The following is a 14,376-nucleotide window of genomic DNA, read 5'->3' on the forward strand; positions in this document are numbered from 1 at the left end:
ATTTACATATTATTTTTACTTAGTAATCATAATAAATCGTCATTTTGTGTAAAATGTTGAATGAATTTGGCTGGTTGAGGTGGCTCATGCCTGTAATCCCAGCACTTTGGGAGGCTGAGGCAGGCGGATCACAAGGTCAGGAGATGGAGACCATCTTGACTAACACGGTGAAACCCCGTCTCTACCAAAAATACAAAAAATTAGCTGGGTGTGGTGGTGGGCACCTGTAGTCCCAGCTACTCGGGAGGCTGAGAATGACGTGAACCTGGCGGGGGTGGAGCTTTCAGTGAGCCGAGATGGCTTCACTGCATTCCAGCCTGGGCAACAGAGCAAGACTGTCTCAAAAAAAAAAAAAAAAGTTGAATGAATTTTTTTTATTAACTGGCAATTTGAGACTGCCATGGGATACTATACTGTCCAGGAAAATGGTGATCATGCTGTTTAACTCCTTTGTTTTATAGATAAGTATACTTTGTCCAAGTATACTGAATGAAATGATTTGGTAACAGTTCAGATTTACAAGAAGAAAAGGGGGGCTACAATTTTTGTTTCCTGTCTTCTATCACTATGCTTATTCTACTATTCATCTTTCTCAATATGGGCATTATTAGAACATTGGGTGGAACAAGTCATTATGGTACTAGAGTGTCTTTTGCACTTTACATTTGGTAACATCAGCAGACCCTGTACATTAAATACCAGTGGCAGCCTCCAGTTATTGCAGCATGCAGAATAGTTTCCATATGCTTTACATTTCCCAGTCAATTACCAGTGCTCTATTGCCTACTGATATCAAACTAATATAATGTCATACTGCCCGAAATTGAGTACTTGGATTTCTTAAGTTTGGTGATGCATAATAAATAAATTTAATACATGGATAAGCATGAAATATTACTTGGAGATTTCCAAATACTAACAATTTCTGCCTTTAAGAAGTGAAAAACGCTTGAGCCAGGGATGTTGGTTGCGGCTGCAGTGAGCCATGATTGCACCGTTGCGTTATAGCCTGGGTGACAGAGTGAGACCTTGCCCCCTATAAAAATAAATAAAGAAAGAAGTGAAAAGGTACCACTAGGTTTCTATTTCTGACACATTTAATATGTAAATAATTTGTGCGTATTATAGATGAAAATCACTGCGGATGACTTATGGATCAGAACTTACGCCAGACTTTATCAGAAGTTGTGTTCTTCTACTGGAGATGTTCCCATTGGAATCTACAGGACTGAGTCTCAGAAACTTACTACATCTGAGGTTTGGACATAACAATATATTCTTGTTTTGATGTTTAATCTGATGAGTGCAATCATTCATAAGCTTATAAACTGATTTCTAAAAAATGCAATGAAAGTGAAAAAGAATGCTACCTGAATACGTAGTGTTAAATCTCAGAAGCAAATTTTTTTCAACTATTTGTTTTACTCTATATCAGTATTCCAAAAAATACTGTTTGCTAAGCGGCTGTTCTAAGTCTATAGATGTTGGGCTTTAGATGACTTTTGTAGATCTAGGATTAGCTGTTTCCGGAAGATTATCAGGAAGCAAATTAACTATAAATAACCTTGAGGTTCTGACAAATAAGAAAAGTTCTCAGGGCAAGCAATCTGGATTTCTAATATATGCCCCTACTGCATATATTATCATTTTGAAGGAAGCAAAACAAAGATAATTTAGTAAGTGTTAAAATTCTCATTTCTCAATCTGTAGATGGATGACCACTCTAAAGCCAAAATAAAACTCTAAGAGTAGTGTCAGATCTTCCCAAAGTAAATCTCAGTAAATTTAACAGCAAACTTGATCCTGCTAGTATGGAAGGAGAATCTCTGATAAGTTCATGAAGCAGAAAACATATTTGCATTTTGATTTGGTCACTTCATGTGGTTCATGTTGTTCAAAGTAGTTTTTATAGCCTTAGTATAATATCACCTTTTAGGTTAGACTCTTTTCTGAAATAAAGATTTTGGATGAACGCATCATTCTATCAATATCTATAAAATTATTTAACGTAAATTATGGTTTGTATTCTCGACAATTTTTTTTCTTCAGACACTCCAAAGTTATTACAAATTAAAAAGAAATTTTGGTTAGCCATTTCTTTTTTGGTCTGATACAAAATTACCTCAACTATGTGGCTCATTTCAGACACATGCATTTCAGTAATTTATATGATCATTAAACCACCTCGTGACAAAATTAACCAATCCCTATAGAAAAGAACTTTATAGAAAGCATAAGGATAATGGGGTAGATTCTCGTTGTTGCTGTTAAAATTCATAGTTTGACACTTATGTAAGTTACCAGCAGAAAATAGGTTAGTTTTTCTCAGGTGCTTCTTGGTGGTTTTACTGTAGCTTCCTTCAGGAGTGTTAAATGGAGCTTTGTGGCCAGGTACAGTGGCTCACGCCTGTAATCCCAGCACCTTCGGAGGCCTAGGCAGGTGGATCACAAGGTCAGGAGTTCGAGATCAGCCTGGCCAATATGATGAAACCGCATATCTACTAAAAAAAATACAAAAATAAGTCAGATGTGGTGGTGCGCACCTGTAGTCCCAGCTACTCAAGAGGCTGAGGCAGAAGAATTGTTTGAACCTGGGAGGCAGAGGTTGCCGTGAGCCAAGATCGTGCCACTGCACTCCAGCCTGAGTGACAGAGCGAGACTTCGTCTCAAATATTAATAATAATAATTTTTTTTAAATGAAGTTTTGCTGCCATCTCTCCTGCTGAGTCTGAGTTTTTCTTTTCCTGTGGTGGTTGTTGTTCACATGGCAAAGAATGAGATGAATCAAGACAAAACTAGGAATGATTGACTGGAAAAACAAACCAGACAGTTAAATATGTAAGATGTTTGTCTAGATAGGCCTAAAATTTTAAGAATACTGGATTCAAAACAATATTATGTAATTAAAGATTAAGAGAAGATCAAGTGCTTTCATAGCCAAGCAGTTAAGCACGATCATGATCTATTCAGGCTGTTATAACAAAAAACCATGGACTGGGTGGCTTGTAAACAACGGAAATTTAACTCTCAGAGTTTTGAAGGCTGGGAAGTCCAAGATCAGGGGACTTGATTACATGTTGGTTACATGTCTGGTGAGGACCTGTTTCCTGGTTCTCAGATGGCCATCTTCTCACTGAATTCTCACCTGGTGGAAAGGGAAGGGGATCTCTCTGAGTCTTCTTTTATAAGGCTCTGTCATGATCTAATCACCTTCCCAAAGCCCCACCTTCAAATATCATCAACACTGAGGATTAGGTTTTCACATATGCATTGTGTGGTGATGGAGAACAAATATTCAGTCTATACAAATAATTTCTTATTTGACCATAGCAAGTACAAAGAAGATTTTCATACAGTAGAGTGTTGCCATGTTTTTTTTTTTTTTTTTTTTTTTTTTAATCTCACATATATGCTTTGGGAATTGCAATGCAGTAAATTTCTGGCCTTGGTCAACTCCATGTCCATGTCAGTATTATGTATTATAATAATGTCCATATATTATGAAAAGACTTTTTGTGCTGTTGGCATTGCAGATAGGAAAAGGATAACTGGGTATTTGAATTGTCATCAAGGAGTATTTAACTACATTTAGTCAACTCTGCCCATACCAAGTAAAGATCATCTCATTAAAATGCTTGTAATTTCTCAAATATCTAGATTATATTAAAAATATATATCATTGGGATGATAAAAGGACACTGTTTTTAAATAAAAATAATACCACTTGTTTTTCTGTACTGAATTCAATCCATCTTCTAGCACTCATATTTTTATTAAATTAAATTCTGCCTATTGTAGAAAGAATTGAGGCAACTAACAAAGATAAACAATAGAAACATTAAGGACTTTTTACAAAAAAATATTTTAATAGGAACAGAAAAATTAATGTTACTCTACTAGCATACCCTGAGTGCTATAGTTGAGCCTGACTTCTATTTTTAATTTCCTGGTAAATAAGGTAAAAAATAGTGATATGTTGATCTCTATGGTAATTATGGTCTGATACATGAAAGGATAAAATTCATCTTGCAAAAGATTTGTTTTTCTTGGTCATTTGTTAAAAGAATGAGTATATTATTTGCTTCCTGAATTTGGAGATTTTAGATACATGATGAGTAATATCTATTTTTGCAAGATGTACTTTTGCAAGATGAAAAAGTACCATTAAAGTGCATATCTCTTACATTAATCTTTAAAAAAAAAAGTAGAAAGGAGCATCAATTAAATCTTAACCCAATAAAGACATTGAGATTTTTTTGTATTTAAAGAAGAAAACATTATTTTTTTTCAGATTATATAAAAACACAGAAAAAGAGCTTAGTGGATCTAACAAAATAAAATTGACTCTGACAATTCAACATGTCTCTCAAATACCAGATGATTCGAAAACAAAGTTTTGAAATTTCAATAACCATCAGTATTCAAAATGGCCCTGTTCTCTTACTTGAATTTAAAGAAAGACACTAGATTTCAGGAAGTAGAAACTTCATTCAGTAATTACTATCGGAGAGTCTATATTTTTGCTTAGTTTTCTGTCAGATCTCGATTTTCCTCAACAGTTCAGAAATCTTTGCTTCTGTCACTCTCTCCTAAATGAACATATATTAAAGGTTTAGTCTATGGAAGTGGTCTGTGGCCTGTGGACCCCGGAAAGATTTGAGGGCTAGAAGTATCACACTGAATTCTGAATGCTAAGTTAAAAGATATATTCTGTACACTTTACACTTCAGCAAATTGGAAGACTCTCTCCTAGAAAAACTGACCAATCCAAGTGGAAGGGCCTAAAAATACAGATGGGGGAGGTTCTTTAAGTTTAGTAATCTAGCCAGATCACCATGAAATGCAGCAATAAAAAGAATCTCACCTAGAGCTTTCAGATACATTATTAGTCATTTACTCTAAGAAGACAACTAAACATTCCCAACAGAAGTGAAAAAGCTTATAATACGAAGTTCAGGAAGTTATTAATAAACTAGAGCAAGCATTCAAAACATGGGCAAAGAGTAAAGAAGAGATAAATTTAGAGAACTAATCTAGAAGTTCTAAGATTTTAATCATAAGATTTCAAGGAAGAGGAAATGCACACAAATTGAAGAAATATTACTATAATAATTCTAGAAAAATCAGTAGTGTGTTAGTTTCCAAATGGTAAGGGTTACTATGTGTCCACAACAGTGAGTTAAACAGTGAATCACATCATCACCTTTCAAAACACTGAAGGTAAGGAGAGGATCCTAAAATCTTTCAGAGAGATGAGCAGGAGACCATAGGATAGGTCACATGCAAGGTCCTATTTGGGTTTTCTCAACAGCAATACCACAAACCAGAAGAAAATGGAACAATTCTCTCAAGATTTTAAAAGAGTATTATTTTCAAATTAGAATTTTTTATCCAGTCAAAGCAAACTTGTGTAGGAGTTGAATAAATCAGATGTCAATTATATGTATTCTCCAAAAATATCCTTCCCATGTCTGCTCTCTAAGGAAACTACTACCACCAAAATGAATAAGTAAAATGAGAGAAAAATAATGATCTTCAGGAAACCAGATGTTTTATGGAAACCAGTGACAATAATGAAGTAAAGGGGATCAACAGGATGGTGATGAAAAGACCCCCAGGCACAAAGGGAGACCTAGAGCAGGTCAGAAGGCTTCAGAGAGAATTCTTTAGGAAGATTAAATCTATAGACTTCCTGATGCATCTCAATGTTTTGAATTAATATTAGACAGTAGCCAAAGAGTTCAGGATAAATTATTGCATATATCTAAGTACATATCAAAGCAATTAATACAATAAAGCGATTATTGACTTGAAGAATATAACACCATTATCAACAATAAAGAATGTGTACAGGAAATGAATACTAACCACATACCTATATATCTCATCTGTAAAGTATACTTAATCATAGTATGTCCTGAATTTTGATCCAATAAAAATTGTGTTAAACTATTTTGAGATGATGAGGGCAAACGTAGTGGATTATATGGAAAAGATTGTTAATGACTCTCCTTGCAGAGTGAGAAGTCAATAGATAAAAGCAGAAAGTGAAAAAAGCATGAAATAATAGTCAGGCATATTCTATAGAAACAGAGAGAGAAAGAACAACATATCCAACTAAGAGGCAAAAGTAGATGGGTCTTATGAGAGGGAATTAAGAGAGATTATACTATAAGCTGCTATTTTTGTAAACAAGCTATAACATTTTCTGACTGTTCAAACCATGCATGTATAACTAATAAAAACACTGATAGATATATAGGCACAATGTAGTGATATCATACCCATTCATTAATTATTTCTTTAGTATATACACATTTAAGTGCTAAGTTCTACTCTGTACTATGAAGACCTTTTATTAAATATCAACATCTTATATAAGGATAAACACATAATATAAAGACTTCAGGCTTTGCTTTCTGGTTTATTCATGAAATTAAAAAAAAAAAAAACTTTTAAAGGCAGATGCAGGTTTTCATGCCACATCATTTTCTAGCCTGTCTTTAATATCTTCCCACATTCTGAGTAGAGAAAACAAAAGTTATCATTTGTTATATCTCTGATATAACTGCTTGGCTGTGGGGGTGGGAGAAGCACTGCCTAATGTTTAGCTGACATTTTTAAAAACATAAATGTTGGTAAAGAACATTGATAATCAACACTGGTAACATTTATAGAAAGCCTGGAATACTATCTCATTTTTTTCTGATGTGGTGTAGATTAGTGAGAGGAGAAGTTACACAAACACAAGCAGAGAATAAAGTGAGGATCCACACAGTGACTGGAAAACCAGCCTATGGAAAACAGAGTAGAGATGGAACTGCCCATTCTTAATTAATCATATGTCCTCCGTGCCAGGAGAACTTCTACCACCATCTATGTGTTTCTAGTTCAGGGAATTTCAACAAACATCAGATATTCCTGGTTTGAAAAATATATACAGGAAGGACAGGGACACATATTACTCTTAGTGGACAAAAAGGATCAGTATTTTCCTTCTCAATCCATAATACAAAATTATAAAATGCAAAAAGGCTCCCTGAAGTCATTTAGTGGCAAAACCTCACCTTAATTTTCATGAGATTCTTTATAATGTTTACTTATTTCATTTAGAGTGAATATTTATACTTTTCATTGCAGAAATATTAATTTTTGAAAATAAAGGATGCCCAGGTTCCACTGGGGGTATTGTCTACCATATAGCATATAACATAGTATTAACTTTCCAAAATCTGAACAATTCTGAATTATTAAGCATATTTGTCCTTTGGTTAAGAAAAGGTAAACCTAGGTTTGCCTCCAGTTTTCAGTGTGCAGAAAATCTCATTTGTTTGAAGTATACTATAACCAGTGAACATTTTACTAGAAACCAGAAAAACATCTTTTAAAGCATATTAATGTACCAACATCATTTGTAGTGTATGCAGTAAATTTGTGGAATGTGTTACCCTTAATTTTGGCCACTTTTATAGTGAATAAATCTTGTAGCTTCCAAAAATGTGTGTAGTGGAATAAGCATTGTCCCATCTGCCAATCATTAACACTTTACTATTAGAATGGGAAGTAGCATTTACAATATATTATTAAGATATGAATTTACCTATTATAAAATCTTATTAAGATTATTTTAATAAGGCTTAGGATTGATTGGTTTTAAAATTCTACCTGTCCATTCTTTGCTATTATTCTCTCAAACAACATTTATTACATTGTGTCATGTATAAGGAATCCTGAAATAGTTTCAAGAAACCCACAATCAAATGTTTATTATGCATTTTGTATATTTTCAATTATAGATAATACCATTATAATACTTATAATACTAATGCTAAATGAGTTATATTACAAGTTATATTACATCAAATAATATACTTGAAAATGTTACTTTCACCTGTTCAAAAATGAATAGATTATTGTTCTTTAAACTTGAAGAATAAGACAGCATGATTTTTATTTATAACCCCTACTTAGCTATGAAACATTGATTAAGGAAATCAATTATTTTAGATTCCATAGCCAATCTGAAAGCTCAGAATATTTCTGTCAACTAACTTAATTACATGTATATTTAGGAGAAAAAATCAATCTTACTGTAAGATCTGAAATTAAAAAATAGTACAAGCATTAACACCAATAATGATTATTGAATGTCAATAATTATATCAAGTATTCTGTAATGACTAGAGTAGCTTTATAAACTACTACCGATTATTATATTTTCTTCTACAAGCACCACTTTTTCTATCAAACTTAGGATGACAATTTCAGACAAAAATAATCTAACAAGACTGAATATTTAAAAATAATAGCTTATTCTTCAGCTAATTTGGTTCAAAAGCCCTATGACAAATATGCATGAAACTGGATTTTGTTATGTTGGTATATGTTACATTTTGTCCTTGTTACTGATTGTTACATGTATGTATTGTTTAGTCATTGTTTAAACTGTGTTTTGTGTGTTTCTTTTTCCCTCCCGTGTGTCAGTCTCGAAAAATACCATCACAAGTAAGTATTTTCCGTTTGTTTCCCTTTCCTCAAATGGTGTAATATGTTAATTCAGAGCTATTAAAGAAAAATAATACAAAATGTTGAATTCAATACTCAGATTTTAAAATGAAATAAATCAATTAAACTTAAATGCATATAAATGCTTTATTTTCAAATTAATGTACTTCTATTTCCCCAGTAAATTTCCTGGAATTTGCCATTGTAAAGATTAAATTCTAAGGAGTGTTTATGTTTCAATATTTTTGTGCTAATTAAAGTTAATAATGAAAGATATTTCAAGATATTATCGTGGTTTTTAAAGTGATTAGAAAACTAGTTTTCTTTTGCTTTTCAACTTTTTAGAGTAGGCTTCCTTCATCTACTATACAGGAGAACCCTTACGTTATTCTTAGTACATTCTCTAATTACACATAAAAGGTTATAGATTTTAGACTGATTTATTTCAGAAGCTGTTTTACTTAACAAAGGTGTATGTAAATACTCTTAAGAATATTACTTATGTAATGTTTTACTTAACAAAAGTTTTACTTAACAATGTTTTACTTAACAAAGGTGTATGTAAATATTCTTAAGAATATTATAGTGAGACTACTTAAGATCTCTCTTAGCAAATTTCAAGCACATGATATATTAACTGTAGTTACCATGCTGTACTTTAGGTCTCCAGAACTTATGCACTTTATAATAGAAGGTTATCTTTAACCATCATCTTCCCATTTCCCCCATCCTCTGGCCAATGGTAACCACCCTCCTACTCTTTTTCCATGAATTTGACTTTTTGAGAGAAGGAGAACAACATGGATGAACCTAGACAAGATTACACTAAGTGAAATAAACCACATGTTTACAAAAGCTGTTTATAGTTTTTTTGGTCTTTTCTACACATCACCTTGGGGCGTTAATTGCTTCCTGTGGTTTCAATAATTCATCTATGTTGATAGATGGCAAAGTTGGGTTTGTAGCTCTATCTGTTCTAATTCCTTAACATGAAACACAAATACTTAATCTTTATCTGGAAGATCCTCTCCATCTTGTTATCTACCAGAATTACAAATATTTGAGTAGCACTAGGCACCAAATGCATCCAGGTAAGTACTTAAAATGCATAAGTAAACAAAAGGTTTTTCAGAGGGTTGACATAAAAACTTCATGACTTTTCTTCGATTTAATTAATTTTGGTGGATTTAATATACCAAATCTCTCTTCTCTTCAGTATCTTGCATAGTGTAGCCAGATCGATGTTCATTTTTCTTTATTCACATGATGAAGAATCTCTAATGTATGTCTGATGCCTACTATTTCAAATAAAAATTTTTATTGCTGATTTTAAGCTACTCTATCCCCCTGTCCCATTCCTGGACAAGTCACTTATCCAGTTATTTTGCTTGATCAATTAGCACTGGGCTTGGAGCACATTGATCTGAGTTTAAATCTTGCCCTCTGTTTTACTAGCTGTGCCTGAACTTTGGCTATATGTAGCAGAGTGAAGATTAAGTAAAAAATATATTCTTATTTCACAAGGTAGAAAAAGGCAGAAATGTGTGGAGTGAGTTGATCAGAGTTAAAGGCAAGTAATTCTGTGGCAAAGCACATAGAGTAACATAGATCTTACTTCATCATTCCTCATTGGTGCATTGTTTTTGGGTGCATGATACCACCTTAGAAAATGTTCATGTCAATTCACTTAAAGTTATAAATAAAATATATAAAGTAAGTACTCCTGTGATTAAGTACTTTAATATTAGTCAAGCATAGCTGTGTTCACTAACCTTCAATGTATCCTAATTCACACATATGAACATACAACCACAAACTCGCAGGCATATTATAAGTCTCAGCTCATCTATAATTTTGTTTCACTTTCTCGCTAACAAAAACTTTACTCTTAAATCTTTCTTTTTACCTTATTTTATATTTTTTTCTAATATTTTCTAGTTCTACTGATTCTTAATCTCATTCATTCTCAAACCCAGGAAAGCATTTCTTACTTTAATTATTTACTTAATTTAACTTAATAAGAGTCTCACTGGCACACTTACTAACAAGAGGCTATTTAATGCATCCAATTTATTTAACTTAATTTAACCACATAGTCATGGCTTTCTGTCCACTTAACGTCTCAAACTGCCTAAAGATCATTCTTCTACTTAGCAATGCCACAGAAAGTAAATTAAGCTTTTAATCACAGTTCCCTGTCAAATGGCTGCTACTCTACAAAATGAAAACTGAAGAGAAAATTATAAAATTGATTTAGATTCCCTAGGTCTTCATAAGGAAGTCATGATCTGTAAGCAGTGTTGTATTTAGATCCATAGTATATTTTAGATAGACTATTTACTTAAGAATGCAAATATTTGTATTTACCAGTTCTTACATTATTCTTTTCTTTAATTAAAGCGTTGCATGTAACATAGAAATTTTCTTTCCACAGGCTCATTTATCCATTGGTTCTTAGATGCTGCAAAGGATAAGAGAATTATGCATGTGTGTGTGGGGGGGGGGGGGTTGTGTGTGTGTTTAAAATGTTTTGTGTGTGGTTGGGGAGGTGCTGTACTCACATTAGAATCACTGTAATGGCTTTTGAAAACTTCATAGTTAGGTCTTTTCTTCTGGACTATAATATACTGAAGGTGATAGAGTGATAGCCCCTCTGGCCTACCTTATAGTGTGTAGGTTTTACACATACATGCATACACACACACACAAACACACACCCACATGTTGAAACCATTGCTTTAGTCTGTATATTTCGGTAACTGTCCTACCTTATAGTGTATAGGTTCTACACTTACATGCACACACACACTCAGATACACACACATGCATGTTGAAATCATCGCTTTAGACTATGTATTTTGGTAATTCTGAAAAAGTATAAATTGCACTGCTAAGTTAATAGAGCTAGCAATGAAACCGTGATTCTGATGATGCAAACCATTTGACTGCCTGTATGCGTATGTTGAATTTGTGTGTTTATAAAATGCTTTTCTCTTTGTTGATTTTGTTTGTAAGTCAATTATAGAGTCTAATGCGATTCAGCAGTCTAGCAATACTCTTTACAAATATATATAAATATGCATAATATATACAAACATAAGCATACATACTTAATTTTGTTTGTGTGTAGAAATCAAATATGTTTTTATATTTCGTGATTTCTAGACATCTAGACATAAAATGAACCCTTTGGTTAGGGAAACCATTCCTTAGATTTCTAATAAATGAAAAGTTAATTATAATGAAATCAGTCTTGATTTGGGCCAGTCTGATTTAGACCTTGGGTCACTATAGCCCATACCAAATAAATAGTAAATGGGTAAAGACATGTCTTGAGATCCAAAAACATAGTTACCAAATTTACAGCAATAATAATTTTGGTGCTAATAATATTATTTTAAAAGTTTGCATTCACTTTTAAAAGAAAAGCAATTCTATACCTTCAGAAAAGATAAAAAACATTCCACTACTGCACAGTGAAGGAAACAGAAGTAGTCTGATTTCATAAGAAAAACAACTAAAAAATAGTCGTAGTGACATAAATGGAGCCATATAATGGAGAAACATGAGAAAATTAAGGAAATTTTATTAAGTATTTAAAATAAATTTCTGAACAGCACACCTGAAAAATTATGAGTACTTTAGAGAAGGATCATAAACCTTAAATATGAGAAATTGTTATTTGGAAAATTTATTTCTCAGGGTCACTGGTAACCTTTGTAGCATACTTGTATGAATGCAAGATGCATGACTTGTATTTGAAACTCCCACCATAAGCATTGCTAAATAAACTAATAACATTTTCTCAATTCTCCTCCTCTTCAATGTCTTTATGATGATAGATATTTTTTATGGCACATAGATTAGAAGGAAAAAAGCTGTAGTAAGAGCTAGTTGATAATACCCAACACCTCATTTCATTCCAAGAAAAATACATCTTCCTTGGCCTCCATGATAGTTAATTTTTGTATATATTCCCATATTCTTAATTTCTCATTTCTCTTCTGCTTACTGCTCCACAACTGAGAATAGTAAGATATAAAACTTGAAATTGGGAGCTTGCTTCTAAACTATGCCTATGTTTTTATTACTGTATCCCATGTGCTTTGTGCAAGTGCTCAACGTATATTTACTAAAGTCAGTCACAGATATCTTTCTTAACATAGAATCATTCTTTCAAATCTGTTCACACTTATGTTAATTCTATCTTTACACAATTTTATTTGTACCACCTCTGTCATTAATTTTGGTACCTATTATTTTACCCTTAATTGTTATGTAATTGTTTATGATTGTGTACCTTTGATTTGTTTTCACAGATTATAAGGTGCTAAGTGGAAGAGACATGTATAGCATTATTTCTTTATTATTATTATTTACCTAGAACTGATGATGATCTACATAAACTGGATATAGTTCTGAGGAGAATTTTTACCACTCCACAGAGGCAGTGTGGAGAATTCACCCAAAATATGGTTTAGATGTTAAAACTGAGGATGCCACACATGCCCCAATAGTGTTTGATGAGTTTTGTTTGTTTTTTGTTTGTTTGTTTGTTTGTTTTTTATGAGAAGAGCAAGATGGACTCCCAAGTAGGTCTGAGGGAGCAGATCAGTTTTGTTTTGGCCTTTATCGTGATTAGAGGTTGGGTTTTGGGTGAGATTTCTCATGCATAAGGACCATAAACTTCCTGCTAGGGAAAAAGTAAGAAGTGCTCAGGCTTTCTTATCAACTTGCTCAAATATGGGGCAGAAGGTTGTATAAGAGCTTGAAAGTTGTCAGCAGTCAAATATCAAAAATGGAGTCAGACACCGTTGCAGTGTACCCCTGCTGTTGGACAGCTGACTGAAATGTGCCTTGTTTCATTTAATAGAATGCTCCATGAAGCTTGTAGCCTGTGTTTAGTAGGGAGATAAAAGTTATCTTAAATGCCTTGTTCAAAAGCACAGTGTTGTGTATTTTGGAAAAGTGAAATTCATATCTTAGTCACTTACAATGATGTCTGGAACATAGAAGGTGGTGAGAATTGTTTTGATGAGTCTTGCATTATGGTCTTAAATGTGTATGTGTAAAGACACGTGTGACCTTGATTATTATTTTGTGTATGTATAAGGCAAGAGATTCCCAGAGTTCTTTACCTTGCAGAGGGCAACCTTGGATAAGGAATTGTTTCTGCCATTGGCTGGACCAGAGGGCCAAATCACAGACAGTGACCCAAGAGTCTGTAGAAATGTGCAAGTGGGAACTGTTATTATCCAGGGTGTCTAGTGCTCAAATGACTCCCCGCTAACCTTTGGGTCCTGTCCTTTGTTAGGTCTGTCATTTTAAGGGATCAAAAGCAGCAGTTCTCGAGTGAGCTTCATCACATTTAACACAATACCACCATCCATGCACTGTTCACTTGATTAATCTCAAGGGACTCCCTAGGTTGCCAAGGGATTTAGGATACGAGTGACTTGCTCAAGTAACATGGCATATGACAAGGGGCTGAGGACAGGGGAAACATTCCCCTCCTACAGGTGCCATATGCCCAAGTTTTACCCTTTCCTTTGTGTGGCTATGTCAGACTTGCAGGGTGATACTTTCATAACCAAAGGCACAATGGGCCACTGAGTGCAGACTCCTGAGCACAGGGCATCTGATTTCAGTAGAGCTCAGTATACAACTAGCAGTTGCCATTCTAATGGTATATAGCATGTAACCAAGGAGGAAAGTTTTTGCTACCAGAAGCCCACGAGCACCATTATGGTTGATGCAGGAGGTAGTAGAAGAGCCGAACAATGTGATTGCCTGTTGTAACTGCAATTTGGAGAGATTCTAGAACCTTTTGTTTTAAGGGGTCTCATTCAGTGTAGGCCAGTTTGTGAGTAG

The 14,376-nt window shown here is 33.7% G+C and overlaps 1 protein-coding gene across 1 annotated transcript in view; it reads left to right on the plus strand.

The window, feature by feature from the left end:
* Window positions 1–14,376, plus strand: part of KCNT2 (potassium sodium-activated channel subfamily T member 2) — a 405,225-nt gene that overhangs the window by 336,187 nt on the left and 54,662 nt on the right. Inside the window, exon 25 of the mRNA XM_030937154.1 lies at window positions 1,129–1,257. Within this exon, the coding sequence (XP_030793014.1) occupies window positions 1,129–1,257 (129 nt within the window). The remainder of the gene's footprint in view (window positions 1–1,128; window positions 1,258–14,376) is intronic.

This window comes from Rhinopithecus roxellana, chromosome 8 (assembly GCF_007565055.1).
Source record: "Rhinopithecus roxellana isolate Shanxi Qingling chromosome 8, ASM756505v1, whole genome shotgun sequence".
Lineage (NCBI taxonomy): Eukaryota > Metazoa > Chordata > Mammalia > Primates > Cercopithecidae > Rhinopithecus > Rhinopithecus roxellana.